This window comes from Neoarius graeffei, chromosome 11 (genome assembly GCF_027579695.1).
Source record: "Neoarius graeffei isolate fNeoGra1 chromosome 11, fNeoGra1.pri, whole genome shotgun sequence".
In the NCBI taxonomy this organism is placed as follows: Eukaryota; Metazoa; Chordata; class Actinopteri; order Siluriformes; family Ariidae; genus Neoarius; species Neoarius graeffei.
The window spans coordinates 43,068,892-43,094,942 of NC_083579.1; the positions used below are offsets into that span (position 1 = coordinate 43,068,892).

A 26,051-nucleotide genomic window follows, 5' to 3' on the forward strand; every position below is an offset into this window, starting at 1 on the left:
TGGTCATTGTCTAATATGATTATATATATACAGTACAAGCAAAGTATTTAGCAAGGTAAACACTGAGAATTATAGTATCCGTGTATTACACTGCGATTGTCATTCGTTCACACCAACATAATATTTCAAAGGAGTCATATCCCCTAAAAAGAAAAAAAAAACACATATTATGGTCAGACATCTTGTAACATAATGTGATGGTAAAAATAGATTCCAATATTAGATATATTTGTATTTCCAGGTAATGTTGTACATGGTACCATTGGCAAACAGATGGTAGACACCTTGGTGGAGTCCTCCAGCAATGTAGAGATGATCCTCAAATTTTTTGATATGTTCCTCAAGCTAAAGGACCTGACCACATCTGACAATTTCAAAGAGCATGACTCCGATGCCAAAGGAGTCATCTCCAAAAGAGAGTTCCAGAAATCAATGGAAAATCAGAAGCAGTACTCTCAGTCTGAAATCGAGTTCCTGCTTTCTTGTGTTGAGGCAGATGAAAATGATATGTTCAACTATGTGGAATTTGTGAAACGTTTCCATGAACCAGCCAAGGACATCGGTTTCAATGTTGCAGTACTGCTTACAAATCTGTCAGAACACATGCCCCATGACTCCCGTCTGGCTACCTTCCTGAACCTGGCTGAGAGTGTCCTTAATTACTTTGAGCCATTCCTGGGCCGTATTGAGATCATGGGCGGTGCCAAGAGAATTGAAAGGGTCTACTTTGAAATCAGTGAATCTAGTAGAACCCAGTGGGAGAAACCACAAGTTAAGGAATCCAAGAGACAGTTTATCTTCGATGTAGTCAATGAGGGTGGAGAATCAGAGAAGATGGAATTGTTTGTAAATTTCTGTGAAGACACCATTTTTGAGATGCAGCTGGCCTCACTGATCTCAGAGCCTGATGCTGTGGAAAGGGGAGAAGAAGATGAAGATGAGTTGCAGAATGTAATCAAGGACATGGAGGTGGAAGTGGAGGAGAATACACTGGAATCCTCCTCCGCTTTCACCATGGCATGTGTCTCAATAAAGAAGAACCTCTGTAGCCTTGGGAGACTGTTCACCCTAAAGAGCCTAAGGAAACAATACAAGAAGCTCAAGAAGATGAGCCTGAGGGAGATGATTTCTGGGTTCTTCTCCTTTTTCTGGATGATCTTCACTGGCCTCCTCTGCTTCTTCTACAACCTGGTGTGGTGCTTCTTCCATATCCTGTGGTCAACTCTGTTTGGTGGCGGCTTGGTGGAAGGTGCCAAGAATATGAAGGTGACAGACATCCTTGGCAACATGCCAGACCCCACACAGTTTGGCATCCATGGCGATGTGCTGGAGACTGAAAAATTGGAGGTTAGTGAGGCTTCTTTGGTTGCTGACATAGACCAGATGGCACAAGGAGACAAAACAGAGATGGACCTCATGACAGAACTGCTAAGTATCCAGCCCAAGAAGGAGGGTGGAAAGCATGGAACCGAGCCTGGTCTGGGAGATGTGTCTGAAGCGGTTGGAGTTGATTCCCCATCTTTAGTTTCTGCTGTGCGACAAAAAAAGGCCCAGGTGAAAAGACTCCAAACTCTTACTGCGCAACTATAGATTGCACTATATAATATGAAATAAATATAATTATAATATATAATAATATAACTTTTTTTATTGTATTATGAAAAAATTTTCATTGTGTCATGTCAGTTGTACATGTTCACATTCAAAATTTTCTGTTCTGGGCTGCACTAAAACACTTCTATGGTTCCACAGTACACTCCAAAAATATTGGAACAATGCCAATGCATTTTTTAAAATATGAGAAAATAGATCAGAATTTCAGCATAATTTCCTGATATTCTCATCAAGGGGTGGCATGGTGGTGTAGTGGTTAGCACTGTCGCCTCACAGCAAGAAGGTCCGGGTTCGAGCCCCGTGGCCGACGAGGGCCTTTCTGTGCAGAGTTTGCATGTTCTCCCCGTGTCTGCGTGGGTTTCCTCCGGTTGCTCCAGTTTCCCCCACAGTCCAAAGACATGCAGGTTAGGTTAACTGGTGACTCTAAATTGACCGTAGGTGTGAGTGTGAATGGATGTCTGTGTCTGTGTCAGCCCTGTGATGATCTGGCGACTTGTCCAGGGTGTACCCCGGCTTTCGCTCGTAGTCAGCTGGGATAGGCTCCAGCTTGCCTGCGACCCTGTAGAACAGGATAAAGCGGCGAGAGATAATGAGATGAGATTCTCATTAAGTTGTGTTAAACAGTTTAGAACAAGGCATCTTTGGTGGTAGGCCACCCAATTTTTAGGAGGAACAGATAGTATTAAAGTAAATAACATTTAACATTTCATCACATAGAGGCACGATGGTTTAGTGGTTAGCACTGCCGTCTCACAGCAAGAAGGTTCTGGGTTCGAGCCCAGTGACCGACGAGGGCCTTTCTGTATGGAGTTTGCTTGGGTTTCCTCCGGGTGCTCCGGTTTCCCCCACAGTCCAAAGACATGCAGGTTAGGTTAATTGGTAGCTCTAAATTGACCGTGGCTGTGAGTGTGAATGGTTGTTTGTCTCTATGTATCAGCCCTGCAATGACCTGCCGACTTGTCCAGGGTGTACCCCGCCTCTCACCCATAGTCAGCTGGGATAGGCTCCAGCTTGCCTGTGACCCTGCACAGGATAAGTGGCTGCAGATAATGGATGAATGGATGGATTTCATCACATATCCCTTACTTGCAATAACTGCATCAAGCTGGTGACCTTGTGACATCACTAAATGGTTGTATTCTGTGATACAAACCTTGCTTTTTCAGGTTTGTATCATAGTTGCTTTCAGTTGTTCATTTTGGAGGGATTCTCACTTCAGTCTCCTTTTCAGGAGAAGAAATGCATGCTCGGCTGGGTTAAGGTGTGGTGATTGAGTCGACCAGTCTAAAACATTCCATGTTTTTTTCCTGATAAAGTCCTTTTCGTATTGACAGTGTGTTTTGAGTCATTGTCTTGCTGCATGATGAAGTTCCTCCCAATTCGACTGGATGCATTTCTTTGTAAGCTGGCAGACGGAATGTTTCTGTAGACTCCTGAATTCATTCTGCTGCAACCATCATCAGTTACATCATCAATAAAGATGTGATAGTGAGCCCTTTCCAGAAGCAGACATGCAAACCCAAGTAATGACACTACCTCCAATGCACTTGACCCATGAGCTTGTATGTTTTTAATCATGAGCCAGTCCTTTCTTTCTCCACACTTTGGCCTTTCCATTACTTTGGTAGAGGTTAACTTGGTTCCAGAACTTTTGTGGCTCATCTCTGTGTTTCTTTATGAATTCTGGTCTGGCTTTCCTGTTCTTACTGCTAATGAATGGTGTGCATCTTTTGGTATGACCTCTATATTTCTGCTCTTTAAATCTTTTTTTCGAAAGGTGTGATAACCTTCACCCCTGCCCTATGGAGGGTGTTGGTGATGTCGGATGATACAACTTTCACTCTCATGTTTGTCATCAACTGCTGTTGTTTTCCTTGACCACACTGTTCGATTGTTGCTAGTACAGCACTGGTTTCTTTCTTTTTTATGTCATTCCAAATTATTGTATTGGCTATGTGCAATGCTTGTGCATTTTTCCCTCTTTTCTCAGCTTCAAAATGACTTGCTTTTCTTCCATTGACAGCTCCCTGGTCATAATGTTGGCTTTTTTTTTTAAACAACAAATGCAGTCTGTTGTTGAAACCCAGGGCTCAAACCAAGAATAGATTAATTCATTTTCTGTACCATTTATCCATAGTGGGTTGTGGGTGAGCTGGAGCCAATCCCAGCTGATATTGGGTGAGAGGTGGGGTTTACCCTGGACAGGCCACTAATCCATCGCAGGGCCAACACAGAGACAAACAACCATTCACACCTATGGGCAATTTAGAGTAGCCAGATGACCCTAATCCACATGTCTTTTGGACTAACACAGGCACAAAGAAAGAAGAAGAAGAAACCTTTATTTGTCACATGCACACTTCAAGCACAGTGAAATTCACCCTCTGCATTCCTCTACATCTGAAGTAGTGAACACACACACAACGGTGGGCAGCCACACTAGAGCGCCCAGGGAGCAGTCAGGGGTTCGGTACCTTGCTCAAGAGCACTTCAGCCCAAGGCCGCCCCACATTAACCTAACTGCATGTCTTTGGACTGTGGGGGAAGCCGGAGCACCCAGAGGAAACCCACACAGACATGGGGAGAACATGCAAACTCCACACAGAAAGGCCCTCGCCCACCGCTGGGTTTGAACCCAGAACCTTCTTGCTGTGAGGCAACCGTGCTAACCACTACACCACCGTGCTGCCCCAATGTGCAAACTCTACACAGAAAAACCCCAGTCGAGCATGGGAGTTGAACCCAGAACCTTCTTGCCATGAGGTGACCATGCTAACCACTGCACCACCACTCCTACGAAGAGTAGACATTCAGAGCTATTGATTGTTTAAAGAATCAATCTAACAGAGCACACCTGGGCAACATGGAACACCTCTCAGTCACATGTTCCAGTATTTCTGATCACTTGAAAAAATGGGTGGGTTCAAACAAAAGGTGCCATGTTCTAAGTTGCTTAACAAGTCTAGATATAAATATCAGGAAATGAAGGCTGAAATTCTGATCGATTATCTCATTGCCATCTTTTCATCTCAAACCAAAATCTTCAGTACATAACAAAAACAAAAGATGCAGTTCCAGTGCTTTTTAAGGGGACTGTACTGTATATGCTACACATATTCTGTCGAGAAATACATACAAAAACATGGATAAAAGAAGAAGCATGGGAGGAAACGTGTAAATTACCGCACTCTCGCTTTCTGCAGGAAGCCGCAAGTAAGAAGTCAGTCGAGAATGAATCAAATGCAGAGTCAGAAAAAGCAGAGTGAGTGGAAATTTGATTAAAGTTTTGTCACGTGACAATTTTTTTTTTTGGGGGGGGTGTTAAGGTATCTAACCCATTTATTTCTTTTTTTTCTTTTTTTAAACCAATGTTTGTGGTTTTCTAAAAAGGTAATAGTCCCATCTGTGGTATCACTGTATTTATCCTATCAATCACTCCTACACCTGATGAATGACCTACTCTTCTGCATTTGTGTCGTCTATTTGGGACAGTGTGAAACGATCCTGTTTTTCAGACATAAAAATCAGTTTGTGCTTGTTTGTTTGTTTGTTTGTTTATTTTTAGTAAAGTCTATGTATTTGTACACTTTAATAGTACAGAGGATGGGGAGAAGAATGACCAAGACAAGGGTAAAGATTTGCTCATAGAAACCCCATCAGAGGAAGAGAAGAAGCCACCCAAGAGGAGATGTGGACAGAAGAAAGAACAGCCAGAGGCCATTATGGCCAGCTTTTTTGCTGGTCTGGATGTCTACCAAACTAAGATTCTAGTAAGCCACTTTAGTATTATTTCATGAGCTGGTTATAATAAAAAAACCTTTAGTAAATCAACATGATCTCATTCTTGCAAAGTTGTAAAAATGTATTTGATTCAATTCATAGAAAAAAGACAGATAGGTTCAGGAGCAATCAGTAGGCTATTGTTAATACTAATCACTTTGCAAATTCTTTTTGTGACTTGGTAAAACGCTTCTGTTTAATTAACCATATTACACTTGCACAATTATTTGAACGACTGCAATTTAACACAAAGATTGTTTACAGAATTACCTCGCTCGAAATTTCTACAACCTGCGATTCCTGGCTCTGTTTGTGGCATTTGCCATCAATTTCATCCTGCTTTTCTATAAGGTAAAATACCTGGCTTTCCCCATTTAAACTCTTTTTTTTTTTTTTTGCTCTTTTTTTTTCTTATTAATATGTGCTGAGTATTTTCATTACGCTCATGATTCATTTTGAAAAACTTGTTAATTATAACTTTTTTTAATTGTTTTTTTAACACAAACTTTGTGATAGAATTTTATTTTATGACTTCTACATTAGGGCGGCACAGTGGTGTAGTGGTTAGCGCTGTCGCCTCACAATAAGAAGGTCCGGGTTCGAGCCCCGTGGCCGGCGAGGGCCTTTCTGTGCGGAGTTTGCATGTTCTCCCCGTGTCCGCGTGGGTTTCCTCCGGGTGCTCCGGTTTCCCCCACAGTCCAAAGACATGCAGGTTAGGTTAACTGGTGACTCTAAATTGACCGTAGGTGTGAATGTGAGTGTGAATGGTTGTCTGTGTCTATGTGTCAGCCCTGTGATGACCTGGCGACTTGTCCAGGGTGTACCCCGCCTTTTGCCCGTAGTCAGCTGGGATAGGCTCCAGCTTGCCTGCGACCCTGTAGAAGGATAAAGCGGCTACAGATAATGAGATGAGATGAGACTTCTACATTATGGAACCGGAACAAAAACACTTTAGATTTCCAAACATTAGTTTTCCAGCACAAAATTAAATGTTACAGAAAAATGTTTGTATGTCAGTAAAGAAAGCAGCACCATTTTTCAGACAAAAACATAATGAAGGCTGCTGGGTTTTGCTGCACAATGAAGAAGCGAGTGTGACAGTCAAAGTGTCCAGAAGAACTGTGGCTGGTTCTGCAGGATGCTCAGTAAAACCTACAGCTCATTTCCTTATAAAACAACAATCATCGTACCTGAGACACCTTTTTTTTTTTTAAGCAAAGGGTCATCTCACCAGACATTTTTTTCATGCATTACTGCTTACTGATCTTTATACTGTTTATTTTTTTAATGTAGAAACATTTAATTTCATTATTTTTGAAGGCATCTTTGCGCTACAGCATTTCATTGCATGTGCCTAATGAAATGTTTGCACAGTAGTGTGTGTTTGTGTGTGTGTGTATATATATATATATATATCTCATCTCATCTCATTATCTCTAGCCGCTTTATCCTTCTACAGGGTCGCAGGCAAGCTGGAGCCTATCCCAGCTGACTACGGGCGAAAGGCGGGGTACACCCTGGACAAGTCGCCAGGTCATCACAGGGCTGACACATAGACACAGACAACCATTCACACTCACATTCACACCTACGGTCAATTTAGAGTCACCAGTTAACCTAACCTGCATGTCTTTGGACTGTGGGGGAAACCGGAGCACCCGGAGGAAACCCACGCGGACACGGGGAGAACATGCAAACTCCGCACAGAAAGGCCCTCGCCGGCCCCGGGGCTCGAACCCAGGACCTTCTTGCTGTGAGGCGACAGTGCTAACCACTACACCACCTTGCTGCCCTGATAATATATATATATATATATATATATATATAAATAAATTATCGGGGCAGCAAGGTGGTGTAGTGGTTAGCACTGTCGCCTCACAGCAAGAAGGTCCTGGGTTCGAGCCCAGCAGCCGACGAGGGCCTTTCTGTGTGGAGTTTGCATGTTCTCCCCGTGTCCGCGTGGGTTTCCTCCGGGTGCTCCGGTTTCCCCCACAGTCCAAAGGCATGCAGGTTAGGCTAACTGGTGGCTCTAAATTGACCGTAGGTGTGAATGGTTGTCTGTGTCTATGTGTCAGCCCTGTGATGACCTGGCGACTTGTCCAGGGTGTACCCCGCCTCTCGCCCATAGTCAGCTGGGATAGGCTCCAGCTTGCCTGCGACCCTGTAGGACAGAATAAGCAGCTACAGATAATGGATGGATGGATATATACACTGTACTATCAGGTTACCCGGCATTGCCCAGGTTTTGCAAAATTCTGGGTTGCCCCCAGACTTCCATGTCAACTTTGGTGAAGATCCGTTGAGAAATGATGTTAACCCAAGACAAACAAAAATCCAAACATCCACCACCTAGGGGCCTACCGGGGACCCCTTGGCCCCAAATATGGAATTTCTGAGTTCTGCCAAATTGTGGCTATCTCCTGTACCTACGTGCCAAGTTTATTGAAGATCTGTCGAACATTTGTGTTGAGAAATGTAACATGAAAGGCATTGAGGAAGGGAGTGGGTGGATGTTGTGCCCCCCAGGGACCTCCCTGGGGCCTGTACATGAATTTTGCTTTTTTCTGCAAAATTCCGGGTCATCCCCAGACCTACTTGCCAAATTTGGTGAAAATCCGTTGAGAAATGGCGACCTTAGCTCAAGACAATAATAGTCATTATTAATTTTTTAAATGTACTTAATATTATCTTCCATTTTTGTGATTGCATTGTTTTATTTATTAAGTTACTATAAAAATGTTTGTATATATGTACACATGTAGGTGACTGGTGAAGAATCTGAAGAGGTGGACTCATGGACAAGGAGAAGTGAAGAGGAGGATGATGGTGGCATTGAGTATTTTATCCTGCAGGAGAACACTGGATACATGGCACCTTCACTCCGCTTTCTCGCTGTTCTACACACTATCATCTCCTTCCTCTGTGTGGTGGGGTATTACTATCTGAAGGTATGTGCAAACATCCACATTCATGCAGACGAGTGACAAATTAAAGGAACCCAAAAAATTCTGCAAGTTGCTGGAACTGTACTGGTGGGCTGAATAGCAATCTTTCAAATGATATTCCTTCAAATGCTGTTTTTATACTGGCGGTGATAGAGAGCACTGTCTAACACATTGCTCCAAAATCTCCAGTAGGTGTTCGAATGTGTTGAGATGTTATGACTGTGAAGGACATAGCATATTATTTACTTCGTGGTCATCTTCAGAAAACCATCCACTTGGGCTGGTAAGTCACCAAGGGTTAGGTATAAAGCACTTCACTTACCAAAAGAGGAGGGTGGAATGTCTGTACCCAACCTGAAGCAATACTTTTACGCAACCCAAGTGAGATTCCTAGTATGCGGATGCTGCCCTCTATACCAGGCAAGATGGAAAGACATAGAAACCAAGATAGATGCTTTCCAAACCCAAGCAACATTAGGAGACATAGGGAGTAAAAAGCATCAGGAAAGCAATAATGAAATTATTAAACAGACACTAGATATTTGGGGAAAGATGGTAAAAGAATACAGTATGGAGGGAGACATCAAATTATTAATTTAGCCTGCCCTGGAACCCCCAAATTCAAACCAGGAATACATGATGTTGGATTTAGACAGTGGTGGGACATGGGTATTACAGCAATTTGTACACTATCTCACGGTGGGACCTTAAAATGTTTTGGAGAATTACAAAAGGAATTTGGACTAGAAAACAAAGACTTCTTCAGATACCTTCAAATAAGAGATTATTATGATAAAACAAACATTATCTGGAGAGGGTAATGCAGTGGGGCGGCACGGTGGTGTAGTGGTTAGCACTGTCGCCTCACAGCAAGAAGGTCCGGGTTCGAGGCCAGCGAGGGCCTTTCTGTGTGGAGTTTGCATGTTCTCCCCGTGTCCGCGTGGGTTTCCTCCGGGTGCTCCGGTTTCCCCCACAGTCCAAAGACATGCAGGTTAGGTTAACTGGTGACTCTAAATTGACCGTAGGTGTGAATGTGAATGGTTGTCTGTGTCTATGTGTCAGCCCTGTGATGACCTGGTGACTTGTCCAGGGTGTACCCCACCTCTCACCCATAGTCAGCTGGGATAGGCTCCAGCTTGCCTGTGACCCTGTAGAACAGGATAAGCGGATACAGATGATGGATGGATAGGTAATGCAGTGATAGATATTATGACTGAAGCCTATAAAAAGAAAAATGAGAAAATAATTTTGAAAATATCCCAGGGCCTTCAGAAATGGCATGGGAACAACATGGGATCTGTTCACTCTCGTAACCGCATTGCGGTCGTAGGGAGGCATGAGAGATGCTGGCATAGTCATTCATCTCTCATGTCTTTTCTCTGGGCTTGGATTGCTTGGTTGCGCCCATCTCCTTTCCAAACATAACATGGGATACATTAAAACAAAATGGGAGAAAGAACTAAACATAGAAATATCACAAAAGGATTGGCGGTCAATATGGAGTGCACAGCATTCTTCCACAAGTTCAAAGAAATGGAGAGAATTTGGCTGGAAAAGTTTGATCCATTTCTTTATTACACCACATGTTAAAAGTAGACTATCTCAGTCACAGGAACAGTGTTGGGAGGCAGTGCGGAAACTTGGACGCCAATCACTCCCATATCTTCTGGTCATGCCCAAAAATTCAAACATTTTGGGGAAATATGTCTTACTCCAAGAAACATCTTGGGATGTGAAATTCCTAATAAAAGATATGATTTTATAAAAAGATTGGTATCTATGTAAAATCCTCCTAGTGGCCTGTAAAAAAAAAAAAAAATTACAAAGAATTGGTACAACCCCGATTCCAAAAAAGTTGGGACAAAGTACAAATTGTAAATTAAAACGGAATGCAATAATTTACAAATCTCAAAAACTGATATTGTATTCACAATAGAACATAGACAACATATCAAATGTCGAAAGTGAGACATTTTGAAATTTCATGCCAAATATTGGCTCATTTGAAATTTCATGACAGCAACACATCTCAAAAAAGTTGGGACAGGGGCAATAAGAGGCTGGAAAAGTTAAAGGTACAAAAAAGGAACAGCTGGAGGACCAAATTGCAACTCATTAGGTCAATTGGCAATAGGTCATTAACATGACTGGGTATAAAAAGAGCATCTTGGAGTGGCAGCGGCTCTCAGAAGTAAAGATGGGAAGAGGATCACCAATCCCCCTAATTCTGCACCGACAAATAGTGGAGCAATATCAGAAAGGAGTTCGACAGTGTAAAATTGCAAAGAGTTTGAACATATCATCATCTACAGTGCATAATATCATCAAAAGATTCAGAGAATCTGGAAGAATCTCTGTGCGTAAGGGTCAAGGCCGGAAAACCATACTGGGTGCCCGTGATCTTCGGGCCCTTAGACGGCACTGCATCACATACAGGCATGCTTCTGTATTGGAAATCACAAAATGGGCTCAGGAATATTTCCAGAGAACATTATCTGTGATGCAGTGATTTTGTTTTCTTTTGTATATGTAGTTTATTATGGTGGAAAGGGACGTTTGATTAGCAGTGGTATAGAGGGTTAGGATTTGATAAGTTATTACTTCTTCCTAATCCTTTCCGAACATCATTATGTTACTGCCTTGTGGCTACGCTATTCTGTTTGTTTATGACGATGTTTTGATTATTGCATTTTTTATTTTTATTTTTGTTTTTTTGTTTTTATATCTTCTTTACTGTTCGGAATCAATCAATCAATCAATCAATCAATCAATCAATCAATCAATCAATCAGTGCCTATAAAATGCTTTTATATATGTTTTCAGCAAATCAAATGCATCGTTTTTCAATTGCTTTAAAGTGCATATCGCGTAAATTCAGGAGCAAGCTCAATGTAATTCTCCTATTTTATATCAAACTTTGGTAAAATATCTGTCACATTTTGCGCAATTTTTTATCTTGCGCAATACCAGAAAAATTCAGTTGAAATCAAGCCATTTATGGCGAATTGGTCCGCCTCTGAAAAAACTTGGCATTTGGATTTCCCGGCAAACATTGGTTTTCGTGACGTTGCGTGCGGGACGCCTTCCTCTGAATCCTACGTCAGCACTGGTTTGTTTATGAGAAAACGACCGTATTATTTACATCCCTGGTGTTGTCTCCGTCGTCTTCACTACTTGAATCATCATCAAATCCAAACAGATGAAGCCCCAATTCTGACATCTCATTATATTCTTCATCCAAAGGTGAAGTAACATTGCACTCAGGTGACAATTCCATATTTCAATGCAAAATTGCTAACTGATAAACTTGGTCTACACAGACTGTGCACTGAAACCGTGCAAGCTCGCGCAGCCTGCTGGCGCTTCCGCAGGTGACATCACGAATCTGGCTCCAGACTCCCTTGGGATTTTTCCAGACGCATTTTGTTATTTTATTTTTTTCTGCTGTAGACAGATGGCCTTGTGCAAAATTACCCTTCTGGGTGAGTGTGTAAAGGGACATACTTTCATATAAAAAAAAAAACGAAATTGGTCCAGGATATGCACTTTAAAGTATACTTGAGCAGAAATGAGCATACAAAGTCAACAAATGCTTATCTCTCCTAAACAGGTGCCTTTGGTAGTTTTTAAGCGAGAGAAGGAAATTGCCAGGAAGCTTGAATTTGATGGTCTTTATATCACTGAACAACCTTCTGATGATGACATTAAAGGGCAATGGGACAGACTTGTTATTAATACACCGTAAGTACAAAAGGACCTATTAAAGATCACTGTTTCACTGTCGCTCATTTATACTTCCAATGCTTATTTGAAAATGTTCACCTTATCACTGACTACCATGTTAATGCACTTACGTTGGCCTTTAAAACCTTCACATAGCAATTAATAATCTTAAAGGAATAGACAGAAATAAGTGCAATGGTTTGTGTATTTTTTTATGACTCATAAATGCCTTTCCTTTCTTGTGTTGTACAGATCGTTCCCTAATAACTACTGGGATAAGTTTGTTAAACGGAAGGCAAGTAGAATTTCTAAGACTTAACACTTATGGCTTTTAATTCTCTGATTGTAAACAGGAAGTGATCATTGTTTTCAATGAGCAATCAGCTGATCTTGGTTTATTGCAATTTAGTATAAATACAGAGGTGATTATAGAAAATCGTGTGCGCTGATTGGTCGAGAAATTCGGACTATTTCTCAATAATCACCTCGAGCGACTCGGTAAAATGGTGACCAATTACTTTTTGTCAGCGTAAACAAGGAAGAATTGTAAATTGTGAAAGGAAATGCTGTTCCTAAAAGCACTAAAGATGCTCCAAAGTTTGGTCTAAAACTATTCAAATTCAAATGTATTTGTTACATACAGAGTCATACAGAGTATGACATGCAGTGAAATGCTTATTGCAATGCTCCGTAGGGTCGTGAAGATAATTGGTGTGTGGGGGGGGGAGTAGTAAAAAAGAAAGGAAGTAAAACAGAATGTAATAAATAGAATAAAACAAAATCTGATGATGGAGTGCTCTGCAGAATATATACAGAATATATATACAATATATATATGCAATATACACTGTAGAATATACGTAAATATTCTATCCACATTCACTGGATATAAGCAATCGTGCGCTCTGATTGGCTACTCTACTACTAGGATATCAGCTCATATACCGTGAGTAGAGGAAAAACAAAATGGCGGCGTGTGTTGCTGAACCAACCAAGGACGACATAAAAACTCTACTCAAAAACAGAACCCCAAAAATTACAAAAAAAAAGCAACAAAATATGGAATAAAAGTATTTGATGGTAAAAACGTATATTGTTTATTTTTCAAGAATTATTATTATAGCATTTTTCACAAATTGTTACTGTCATGTCGCCGGTTTGTTTACATTCTAAGTGGAAATGATTTTGTCGGATGTTTTGTATGAAGGTTTTATTTAATGCATTTGCAAAAAATAAAAATGTTCTGTTTCTCAAAATCCAGTGAATGTGGACAGAATAAAATGGTTATTCCACTCAATCTCGTCATACATGGCTACGCGCCTTGTTGGCTATCAGCTCATGTACAACTCGATTTTGTGGAATAACTGTTAAATAGCTCTGCAGTATACACTGTAGAATATACACTATACAGAATATGTATATATACTGCACTAAAAAAAGTAACGTGGAATTGTGATTTATTTAACTATTTCAAAGCAAAGTATTTTATGTGAGTTAGCATAGATAAGTGACACAAGTCTGCGCACATGACATTTGCATGCCGCTTTTGAAGTTTGAAATAAATTATTTTTTAATATGTTTTTTTTTTTTTTAATAATCACCTGTGTATGTGTACGAAAACAATTATCCACTTCAGGCTCAGTGAATATCGGTGAATAATAACCTCGACTTTCTCGATACGATATTCGCTTGACCTTCAGCGAATAATTGTTAAATATAAATAGGAACTTCCATGCTTTAAAACTTTAAAATGCTTTACATCTGAGTGTCAACAGAGCTTCAGTTTTGCAAGTTCGAACCTTGTATAATTTAGACTGAAGATTTGAAGAGCTATTTCTTGTGTAATAATATACTTTGTGTTTTATGTGTAATTTACCTGTAGGTAATTAATAAATATGGGGACTTGTATGGAGCAGAACGGATTGCTGAGTTGCTCGGTCTGGACAAAAGCGCGCTGGACTTCAACCCTACTGAAGAAACTATCGCTAAAGAGGCATCACTGGTGTCCTGGTGAGAAAACTCGAAGGGTATTGGAATTATGAGTAAAATTACTGCAAAGTAAAGTCGAGTTTAGTGTAAGTGAAGGTCCTTTCTCTTCTCTCAGGTTAAGCTCGATCGACACAAAGTATCATATCTGGAAAATGGGTGTGGTGTTTACAGACAATGTGAGTTCACTGAGAACAGCTCTGTTTGTTTGATTAGTACAGTGTCTTGCAAAAGTATTCATCCCCCTTGGTGTTTGTCCTGTTTTGTCGCATTATAAGCTGGAATTAAAATGGTTTTTTGGAGGGTTAGCACCATTTGATTCACACAACATGCCTACCACTTTAAAGGTGCACATTGTTTTCTTTACTGTGACACAAACAATAATTCAGATGAAAAAACAGAAATCTGGAGTGCGCATAGGTATTCACCCCGTTCCGTATGAAACCCCTAAATAAGAGCTGGTCCAACCAATTCACTTCATAAGGCGGATCTTAATCAAATAATTCGTTGATTAAGATCCACCCGTGTGCAATCAAAGTGTCACATGATCTGTCACATGATGTCTGTATAAATCAACCTGTTCTGGAAGGACCCTGACTCTGCAACATTACTAAGCAAGCAACATGAAAACCAAGGAGCCTCCAAACAGGTCAGACACAAAGTTGTGGAGAAGTATAGATCAGGGTTGGGTTATAAAAAATATCCCAAACTTTGAATATCCCAGGGAGCACCATTAAATCCATTATAGCACAATGGAAAGAATATGGCACCACTACAAACCTGACAAGAGAAGGCTGCCCACCAAAACTTACAGACCAGGCAAGGAGGGCATTAATCAGAGATGCAACAAAGACACCAAAGATAACACTGAAGGAGCTGCAGAGATCCACAGTGGAGATGGGAGTATCTGTCCATCGGACCACTTTAAGCTGTACACTCCACAGAGTGGGGCTTTATGGAAGAGTGGCCAGAAAAAAAGCCATTGCTTAAGAAAACACATTTGGAGTTTGTCCAACAGCATGTGGCAGACTCCCCAAACACATGGAAGAAGATTCTCTGGTCAAATGAGACTAAAATTTAACTTTTTGGCCATCATGGGAAATGCCATGTGTGGTGCGAACCCAACATCCTGAGAACACCATTCCTACAGTGAAGCATGGTGGTGGCAGCATCATGCTGTGGGGATGTTTTTCATCTGCAGGGACAGGATAGCTGGTCAGGACTGAAGGAAAGATGGATGGCACTAAATACAAGGCAATTCTGGAGGAATTGAGAATCTGTGGCATAACTTGAAGATTGCTGTACACCAACGCAACCCATCTAACTTGAAGGAGTTGGAGCAGTTTTGCCTTGAGGAACGGGCAAAAATCCCAGTCGCTAGATGTGCTAAGCTAATAGAGACATACCCCAAGAGACTTGCAGCTGGAATTGTAGCAAAAGGTGGCTCTACAAAGTATTGACTTTGGGGGGTGAATACCTTTGCACACTCCAGATTTCTGTTTTTTTATCTTAATTATTGTTTGCGTCATCTCATCTCATCTCATTATCTCTAGCCGCTTTATCCTTCTACAGGGTCGCAGGCAAGCTGGCGCCTATCCCAGCTGACTACGGGTGAAAGGCGGGGTACACCCTGGACAAGTCGCCAGGTCATCACAGGGCTGACACATAGACACAGACAACCATTCACACTCACATTCACACCTACGGTCAATTTAGAGTCACCAGTTAACCTAACCTGCATGTCTTTGGACTGTGGGGGAAACCGGAGCACCCGGAGGAAACCCACGCGGACACAGGGAGAACATGCAAACTCCACACAGAAAGGCCCTCGCCGGCCCCGGGGCTCGAACCCAGGACCTTCTTGCTGTGAGGCGACAGCGCTAACCACTACACCACCGTGCTGCCCTGTTTGCGTCATAATAAAACAATTTTGCACCTTTAAAGTGGTAGGCATGTTGTGTAAATCAAATGTTGCTCACCCTCCAAAAATCCATTTTAATTCCAGCTTGTAATGGGACAAAACAGGACAAACACAAAGGGGAGATGAATACTTTTGCAAGACAGTGTATATACCTCACAGGAGTCCATGTGCACTCTTATAGCATGGAGAGGGAAGATCTATCCTTTTTTTTCCCCTTTTCTTTTACAGTCGTTCCTGTACCTGGTGTGGTATACCACAATGTCTATCCTTGGCCACTACAACAATTTCTTCTTTGCTGCTCACCTGCTCGACATTGCCATGGGTTTCAAGACTTTGAGGACCATCCTGTCTTCGGTCACCCATAACGGCAAACAGGTGTCACTGCTTCTGAACCTCCAAACACATGGGGGAAATATTCCGTTTCGAAAGATTGTTGATTTTGTTTACAATTCGTCCTCTGATTTACATTTTGGCTTCTTCCATTGTTCTAGCTGGTGCTGACTGTGGGTCTGCTGGCTGTAGTTGTGTATCTGTACACCGTGGTGGCCTTTAACTTTTTCCGCAAATTCTACAACAAGAGTGAGAATGAGGACGAGCCAGACATGAAGTGCGATGATATGATGACTGTATGTTACATATACTTGAGTTTTTGCTTCTTATACAGTACTGTGCAAAAGTCTTCAGCACCCTTTTTTTCATACAAACTTTGTGATAGATTTCTATTTTATGATTGTTACATTATCGAGTCAGTACAAAAACATTTTAGAGTTTCAAACATTTGTTTTCCAGCACAAAATTAAATGCTGCAGAAAAAAAAGTTTGTGTCTGAGCAGCATATTCCATAAGAGAGCACTTTTCAGATTAAAAAAGAAAGCATAATGAAGGCTGCTGGGTTTTGCTGCAAAATGAAGACGCGAGTGTGAGAGTCAAAGTGTCCAGAAGAACTGCGGCTGGTTCTGTAAGACGCTCAGTAAAACCTACAGCTCATTTCCTTATCAAACTGCACTCACTGTACCTGAGACTACTATTTTTTTTTAAAAAAAGCAAAGGGTCGTCTCATACCAAATATCGACTTTGTTTCATTTATTATGGCTTACTGCTGGTCATAGTATTTATTAAATGTTGAAACATTTCATTTCATGATTTTTAAGCCATTTTTGGTCGACAGCACTTCTTTACACGTGCCTATGACTTTTGCACAGGACTGTATTTCTTTTTTTCTTTCCTCTGTGCATTTTCATTTTGAAATTCAAATTTAAAACAATAGGGTGTTCACACGGCACATATTTGCATCGATGCTGCACCGATGTATTTTGTTGCGATATATCTTACACCGGTGTAAATTTTGCGCAGCGTTCACACGTCACAACCCTGCTTACTAGAGAGAAGCGTGTCAGCACCGGTGCAGCCCCACTTGCGGTCACACGGCAGTTTCTGCAACCGTGTTATAGTAGCAAAAACTTTATTACTATCATTTCCTATCATTATTACTATCATTTCCGATAGTAATAATGCGGAAATGAAATATGCGCATGCGTGAAAATGTACTTCTTTTTCCCGGTTGTCATGGCATCACCAAGCGCCGGGAAAACAACGTGGATGAAGACACCAGTGTTGCCAGATATTGCTGACGTTTTCCAGCCCAAAATATGTTCAAATCCGCCAAAATGCACTTAAAACTGCCAAATCTGGCAACACTGGAAGACACGCAGTTCTGTTGTTGTTGATATTCGCCATTTTGGAAGCGCAAAATACCAGGATGCAAATTATGCAATACCCTTATGTAATCAACTCTCCTCACGCGTAGCGAGTCTACCCCTGTAGCGTTCAGACGGCCCATTTTATATCGGTGCTGCCCCGCAAACTAGCATTTACTCCGGAGTAAATTTCTTAAACCACCTCCCGAGCAGGGTTAGATTTGCACCGGTTTAAGCAGCTTTCAGGGGCTACACCGGTATAACTTTGTACCGTGTGAACGCTCTACCGGGGCAGCCCCGGCGCTACACCGGAGTAAAAGTTGCCGTGTGAACACCCCTTTAGTCACATTTCCATGGGTGCAAGTTTTCCGGCATGTGCCGGAAGCTCCGGTTTTTTCGGTTCTGAAAAAGTCATTTTTCCAAATTGTGTAAATCCGTTGAGATTTTTTTTTTGGGGGGGTATGGGGTGGCCCTCTCACTGTCTCACTCTCAGCGTATTACCGGGTTACCGCAGTACAGTCTCTGCACAAGACAAATCTTTTCATCTTGTCTTCGCCACAAACCTCATTCAATTTATACACCGCTCACCGACGAGCAGTCCTGACTAGCCCGTTGTTTCACCATGTTATACGTGTGATATCATGTTTCACGCACGTAGCACATTGTTTGACCAAATCGACACAGTTATTCCAGTGTATATATTGTAAAAAAGGTACCACAGCAAAAGCATATTAAAAATGGTTGTTTCAACATTTAAATTAGTTGCTAGATGTTTTGAAATATCAAGCCTTGTACTTGAAATATTGTTATTTCAGATGAATTGATGAAATGTATTAAACATTTGATGTGAATATGCAAATCATATAACTATTAATATTATAAATGTTTGCATGAGATTGCATGAGAGACAATCATTTTAACTTGTAATTTAAATTTTTTTTTCGAGCCCTAAGGGGTTCACCCCCCTTTGTAACCCCCCCTTTGTAAACCCCCCCCCCACCCCCCCGCATGGCTGCGCCATGCACGTCTGACTTTGTCAGGCTTTTCAGGTTTTTGAAAATTGTATACTTGCACCCATGCATTTCTATTAAATCTTAAAAAGAAGATGCAAAACAACAAATAATTTTACTCGTCTGGACATGTACATACTCTTATTACTAACATTCATTCCGATATCATTATAGAATTGATTGGAAAATATTAGAATGTTTGTTATTTTTAGCTAATTCTAATATATATATATTTTTTTTTTTCTATAATTTTCTATTTATCAGTGCTATCTGTTCCACATGTATGTGGGTGTGCGTGCTGGTGGGGGAATAGGAGATGAGATTGAGGATCCAGCCGGTGACCCCTATGAGCTTTACCGCATCCTCTTTGATATCACCTTTTTCTTCTTTGTCATTGTCATCCTCCTGGCCATCATCCAAGGTAAAATATGATTCAGTTGGCAAGGGCAAAGAAATACTTCTAATGAGTAAAGCTTAAAATAACGTGACATTTGGGACAAAGTACAGAGACAGTCACAACGAGGGCACTAGAAATGAGAAATTTATAGCAATATTATACATTATTATACACACAGCACACTTTTTTGATGGAATAAAAACGTGTTCTATTCCCTTCTAGCGGGTTTCATTCATTTGGTTTGATAGCATGCAATATTGTTAGCATATCGCTTATCCTACGTGTATTACGTCATTCTACCCAACGGAGAATTAGCGTTGAATATGGGTTACGATATTGCATGGGTGTCAAGACAACATGACGTCACACGTCGGAGCTGATGCGAGAAAGTTTTCATCGAATGTATAATAATAATAATAATAATAATAATATTGGCCGGCGGGGGGCACGGTGGTGTAGTGGTTAGCGCTGTTGCCTCACAGCAAGAAGGTCAGGGTTCGAGCCCTGTGGCCGGCGAGGGCCTTTCTGTGCGGAGTTTGCATGTTCTCCCCGTGTCCGCGTGGGTTTCCTCCGGGTGCTCCGGTTTCCCCCACAGTCCAAAGACATGCAGGTTAGGTTAACTGGTGGCTCTAAATTGACCGTAGGTGTGAATGTGAATGGTTGTCTGTGTCTATGTGTCGGCCCTGTGATGACCTGGCGTCTTGTCTAGGGTGTACCCCGCCTTTCGCCCGTAGTCAGCTGGGATAGGCTCCAGCTTGCCTGCGACCCTGTTGAACAGGATAAAGCGGCTAGAGATAATGAGATGAGATATTGGCCGGCTTTTTTTTCATGGTCTATCAGATATATTCCATCCAGCCTTCGACTCGTTCAATATCATGCTAGCTGAATGGAATACATGTGATAGACCACTCAACGCCAGTCAATATTATTTAAATATTTACCAGCAGCTGTTTTAGTAGTTACCCACTCAATAGACAAATTTGCAAATAATTTTAGAATACACATTCTATTAAGAATGGCCACATAAATAGAGTATGTATAGTGTGATGGAGCGAAACAAAGGGTTACAGTATATTTTAATGTATGAACTAAAATTACAGAATTATGTCCGAGCCTCCTGTAGGCTGTGCGACTCAGGCAGCTCCAGCAGACAGGTTGACACTGGCTTTGTCTCAGTGGGTTAAAGTCACTCCGACTGTGTGTCGGGATCTGGGAAGGCTCAGAATGACACATGCAGAGAGGCGGATTAGCGTCATGCTGAGGGGCATGTGAGGTGTTTGTGAGGGTGTAGGTCTCAGTGGGGGAAAAACAGAAATAATTCTCTCGTAGGCATCTGGTGCTTATTTTTATTCACTTAAGATTTTTTAAGATGTTTAATATCGTGGCAGAAACACTGCATAATACAGTATGGGGCTCCTTGCATGAGACAGGAGCCTGTGTTAAGCCTTGGCATGCATTAGCTACCTGCTTTTGAACTACCGGTAGCATCCACTTCAGTGTTTTCAATGAATAAATAAATTTTTTTTAAAAAATCAGCAGATCCTTAGCTGTTAAAAGCTACATCCACCAGCTCCTCTGAAGCTCACTTATACCGCTGTAACATGCAAGTGGATAAACTCAGCATGAGAGTTATTTTGGGAACTCCAAAAATCATCAGCATCCATAGCTTAGGTCAAGGAACAGGCAGACAACATTCAACAGGAAAATAAACATATTCAGAACACGAGAGGAATGGGTGAGGGACAGAACCAGAAAACACAGAAACAAGAAAGGCTCAGTACTTAATAAGACAAGTTGAATAATAAGCCTTCACAGCCAAAAAACAGAAACAGCAGGATTTAAATGGACAAACTTATTAAAGGCGAACGGGGAATCGGTGAACACAATGGGTAAGAGCATGGCCGTAACTACCATTGAGGACACCGAGGTCATGTCCTCTGTTTTTTTTTTTCAGAAATTTAAAATTGGTCTACGCTGAATTCGAGCAGTGATCAATGTAAAACGCAGCGTCCACATCCACATGTCATCTGTATTTCCCCCCAATAAAATTCACATTTGTCTAATGTCACCTGAAATCTCTCAGCCTCTATCTCTATCGTTGCCGTGTCTAACGCAGCGTCACGCGATATAGCCTATACTAGTGTCGGCCGGGGAAGTTGGGTTTTGGTAAAACAGGCAGGGTGTAGTCTACGCTCGCTCTATCACATATGCCTACCTAACCTAACGTAGGCTAATAGTCACATCGCATTATAGAGCTTTACCCGAGTGCAAAATGAAAAAGTTGCAACAAACTAAATTAAGGTTTGGACAGCCAACAGAAGAGCAGGGAAAGAGAAGGAGGGAAGGTGAGAAAATACTGTCAGTGCAGTGGCAGACCGTTCAGCGGTGTCATGCCAACTTTCCAAGGGGAAACGTTTCATTGTCATTGCCTATTACATTTTAGTTAGCATTTCGAGAAACATTCAAAACTACGTTGTCACAGGCAGCCCTGTGCAGGGCTGACTAAACGGGCTTGTTCGAGTAACTCTCTCGCTGTCTCTCTCTCTCATAACTCTCTCTCTCTCTCTCACTCACACAGACACACACACACAAATAATACACTCTCACACACTCTCTCTAATACATAGTCTTCACACAGAACTAATAGCTCTACATTCTAATGTAATTTAAGATAATGAAATGTAAATAATGCCAATACTTCAGGTAGCTGAGCAATACACTCAGTTCAGTTTTGACTTTTATGTCAGACAAAACTCCACAGTTCTGATGGCACAGTTTTAGAATTGTTGAAGTAAATGTGTTGTGAGCCAAACTTACATTACAGGCAATGGTGAGAACACTCTGTTTCAGAGAATGCATGCAAATGGATCTCAATTCAAGACAGCCAGATAGACTGATGCCTTTACATTACTGCTCAGAATGTCTCTACACATACAGACACCCACAAATAACACACAAACTCTCTCACTCACTCACTCACTCACTCACTCACTCACTCACTCACTCACTCACACACACACACACACACACACACACACTCACTCACTCACTCACTCACTCACTCACTCACACTATTATTATAAGGTGTAATACTAAAGCTTACAATTCAGCAGTTCACACCCTTTCTGTCATGTGTATGCTGCAATGTAAATAATGCCAATAGTTTAGGTAACTGGTACTTTAGGTATATATACTCAGTTCAAGAGTTCACTACCGTTCTACTTTTATGTCAGATAAAACACCACAGTTATGGTGCCACAGTTTTAGAATTGTTAAAATAAATGTGTCCACCACCAAATCTATCCTGGGTTATTTATTTATTTATTTATTTATTTGAGTTGTGCTGGGGGGGCCTTCGGTGCTGTCAGCCATGCTTGACCTCGGTATTTGAAAAATCCTGGCTACGGCCCTGGGTAAGAGATAAACAGGTGAAAATGAAAATCAAGTGAACGATGTGAATGTAAAAGCAAGCGGCACTCGGTGCACTGGGAAACTGCGACTCACATTGAGAGAAAAATCTGTGGGGGGGAAAACACTGATCAATTTCTAAATATGTGAATATAATTTTTACCCGACTTCTTACTGAAGCATATTCCTTATATAGACGGGTCTTGTAGATGCCAACAAGCATATTATTTTTAAACCAGCTGCTCTTGGCAATATAGCAGTATCGCAGTGATCAATCATATACAGACCCAGTTTTAGTACATTTTCACCATAAGCAAAACATCATAGATCACTTTTGTATAAAATAAATCCTTGTGACACTTTTACTTGTAAATACTTATGAATGATTGATATTCCAGTAAATCCAAACGGTTTTTTTTTTCTTAGCTAAGTAAAACTAGGGGCTTTGTCTGGTAAATAACATTTAAAATATACTTTGGTTTTACATTGACGGTTAGACTTCAAAAAAAAAAAGCAGAATAAAGTGCATGGAGACTTGTTTCTCCTGGAAAAAAACCCTCAAGATCCAATAACCAGTAATCAATTATCCTACGAAGCAGGCTTTAAAGCTGTAATTGTTTTTGTTTCTTGTTTTTACATTATTATTTACACGTACATGTATTTATGTAATAAATCTGCTATTGTGACCTTAATCATTGAACTCCTCATACAGAGAACTTGCTGTTACTATAAATTATTCAGTACATGCTGAGGTCTGATGTCATGGTGCACAGCTAAGTTCTGCAAGTGTATGTGTCCATGATTGTAATGTAGTATATTCCAAAAATGATGAGGTGTTTATTAAATGTGCTGTTGAATAATATCATGAAAAAACCTGTTACCAAGAAAAGGTATCTTATAGTTACGTAAAAGGAACATGTCCTGTAATTAAGTGTTACGTGTGTGTGTGTGTGTGTGTGGCTGCAGGTTTGATCATTGATGCCTTTGGGGAACTGCGAGACCAACAGGAGCAAGTGAAAGAGGACATGGAGGTAAGAGTACAACAGCAGACAAGTAAAAACAAGCACCAATTTCAAAAATGGGTAAATATACAAACTAAAGGGCAGTGCTAACTGTGTATCCACAAAGCCTGAAAATTCTTCAAGAATGGTGATTTTGTTCAATTTAGTACAACTGAAATCACACCATTCACTAGGTTTTAATTTTGAGAACAAAAACATTTTTTTGTTGTTGTTTTCCCCCTTTGAATCATGACTGTGACAACGGTGGTGTAGTGGTTAACACTGTTGCCTCACAATAAGTCACCAGGTCATCGTAGGGCTGACGCATAGAAACACACAACCATTCACACCTACGGTCAATTTAGAGCCACCAGTTAACCTAACCTGCATGTCTTTGGACTGTGGGGGAAACCGGAGCACCCGGAGGAAACCCACGCGGACACGGGGAGAACATGCAAACTCCACACAGAAAGGCCCTCGCTGGCCACGGGGCTCGAACCCAGAACCTTCTTGTTGTGAAGCGACAGTGTGAACCACTACACCACCATGCCGCCCTTTGCTATGTTTCAGTTATATTGATTTCAGTCATGGGTCAAGTACAATGGGTTGAAATGCAAATGGAACATCACTAGGTCGATTTACCATTTGGCAGTTTCGCTAATCAAAATGCAATACAAAGTGGAAAAAAAAATGTTTAAAGATGGAATACACTACCGTTCAAAAGTTTGGGGTCACTTTGAAATGTCCTTATTTTTGAAAGAAAATCACTGTTCTTTTCAATGAAGATCACTTTAAACTAATCAGAAATCCACTCTATACATTGCTAATGTGGTAAATGACTATTCTAGCTGCAAATGTGTGGTTTTTGGTGCAATATCTCCATAGGTGTATAGAGGCCCATTTCCAGCAACTCTCACTCCAGTGTTCTAATGGTACAATGTGTTTGCTCATTGCCTCAGAAGGCTAATGGATGATTAGAAAACCCTTGTACAATCATGTTAGCACAGCTGAAAACAGTTGAGCTCTTTAGAGAAGCTATAAAACTGACCTTCCTTTGAGCAGATTGAGTTTCTGGAGCATCACATTTGTGGGGTCGATTAAATGCTCAAAATGGCCAGAAAAATGTCTTGACTATATTTTCTATTCATTTTACAACTTATGGTGGTAAATAAAAGTGTGACTTTTCATGGAAAACACAAAATTGTCTGGGTGACCCCAAACTTTTGAACGGTAGTGTATCTAATAATGTAGTGCCTTTAAAATGTGACAAATTGATACGTGTTTTTCAGACTAAATGCTTCATCTGTGGCATTGGAAATGACTACTTTGACACAACTCCACATGGCTTTGAGACACACACGCTACAAGAGCACAACTTGGCAAACTACCTGTAAGTACCACATGCCCCACTTCACTCACACAACATTTACTTTTTTCCTCTAATCCTCTGAGTAATGGATTCATTTTATAATTATTTGCTTTGGAATCAGCATTTTATAGCCCATATTCCCTTTCTTATTGATATCATTTTTTGGTATCCACATTATACAATACAATAATCTTCATTAGGTTCCCATAATGGGGTCTTCATAGCTAATTTGCAAGTGGTTATAGGAGTATAAATATTTCTAATTACAAATAATATAGAAATAAATGAAAGTATTCTATGGAAGTATATAGAAAGGAGTTATGATCAAAACCTAACAGAAGTACTATTTCCAATGTTATCATCAAACTTATTAGAACTCGGTGTGCAGCCACCTCTCGAAATAATACAACTCTAAGTTACGTTTAAAAATGGATACTGATAGAGACTTGGAAATTGCCTCTGGGAGTGAGTTCCAGACAGAAATCCCTCTATAAAGAAATGAGTTCTGTGCCTTGGCAGTACGACACTTAGGGATATTCAGATTGTTACTGTTTCTAGTGTTATGTTGATGTATACTGAAGTGTTTCCTGAACAATCTAGTAAGATAATTAGGGGCAAGATTATTCATGCATTTATACACAAGTACAGCGTCTCTTATGGTTAATAAATCAGACACAGGTAAAAGCTTCAGTTCCTTGAGAGTAGGTGTTATGTGTTCATATTTGTGCCGCCCAGATGGAATTCAGGCAGCAAAATTCTGCACTAGCTGTAACTTATGAATATTTGAATTGCTGGTACCTGATCAGACAGTAAAAAAGGTTAGTAAAAATTAAAGAGTTAATGATTGTAAAGAGTGTTTGTTGGTCAAAAAGGTGACAGATCCTACTTTATTACTAGTTTGCTTATTAGATCTGCGGCTAAAGTCCTGATATGTTCATCAGATGATAAGTTCTTATTGACTAGAACGCTAAGGTCTGTAACTGGGTGAACGACAGGTAGCTCCTTCCCCAGGAACGTAATGGATGGGATAGGCGTCTGACTGAGCATCTTGCTTGATCCAAACACACACAACTTGGTCTTGTCAGGATTAGTCAGTGAATTGTTCTCACAACACCAAGCAGCCACTTGCAGCAGGTCTTGCTTGAGGTCGTTGAGCCCTCCGTTGATCTCTTTGTTGGAGAATGAGACGTAAAGCTTGGT

At 40.9% G+C, this 26,051-nt stretch overlaps 1 protein-coding gene across 1 annotated transcript in view; it reads left to right on the top strand.

Annotated features, from left to right (window-relative positions):
• The window catches only part of LOC132893656 (ryanodine receptor 3), a 476,331-nt gene that overhangs the window by 444,722 nt on the left and 5,558 nt on the right, over nucleotides 1–26,051 (top strand). The window contains exons 92-105 of the mRNA XM_060932802.1: nucleotides 242–1,554; nucleotides 4,818–4,876; nucleotides 5,210–5,384; nucleotides 5,659–5,745; nucleotides 8,157–8,342; nucleotides 11,950–12,080; nucleotides 12,315–12,357; nucleotides 13,945–14,072; nucleotides 14,167–14,227; nucleotides 16,198–16,344; nucleotides 16,461–16,595; nucleotides 18,941–19,097; nucleotides 23,448–23,512; nucleotides 24,772–24,872. Of these exons, the coding sequence (XP_060788785.1) occupies nucleotides 242–1,554; nucleotides 4,818–4,876; nucleotides 5,210–5,384; nucleotides 5,659–5,745; nucleotides 8,157–8,342; nucleotides 11,950–12,080; nucleotides 12,315–12,357; nucleotides 13,945–14,072; nucleotides 14,167–14,227; nucleotides 16,198–16,344; nucleotides 16,461–16,595; nucleotides 18,941–19,097; nucleotides 23,448–23,512; nucleotides 24,772–24,872 (2,788 nt within the window). The remainder of the gene's footprint in view (nucleotides 1–241; nucleotides 1,555–4,817; nucleotides 4,877–5,209; nucleotides 5,385–5,658; nucleotides 5,746–8,156; nucleotides 8,343–11,949; nucleotides 12,081–12,314; nucleotides 12,358–13,944; nucleotides 14,073–14,166; nucleotides 14,228–16,197; nucleotides 16,345–16,460; nucleotides 16,596–18,940; nucleotides 19,098–23,447; nucleotides 23,513–24,771; nucleotides 24,873–26,051) is intronic.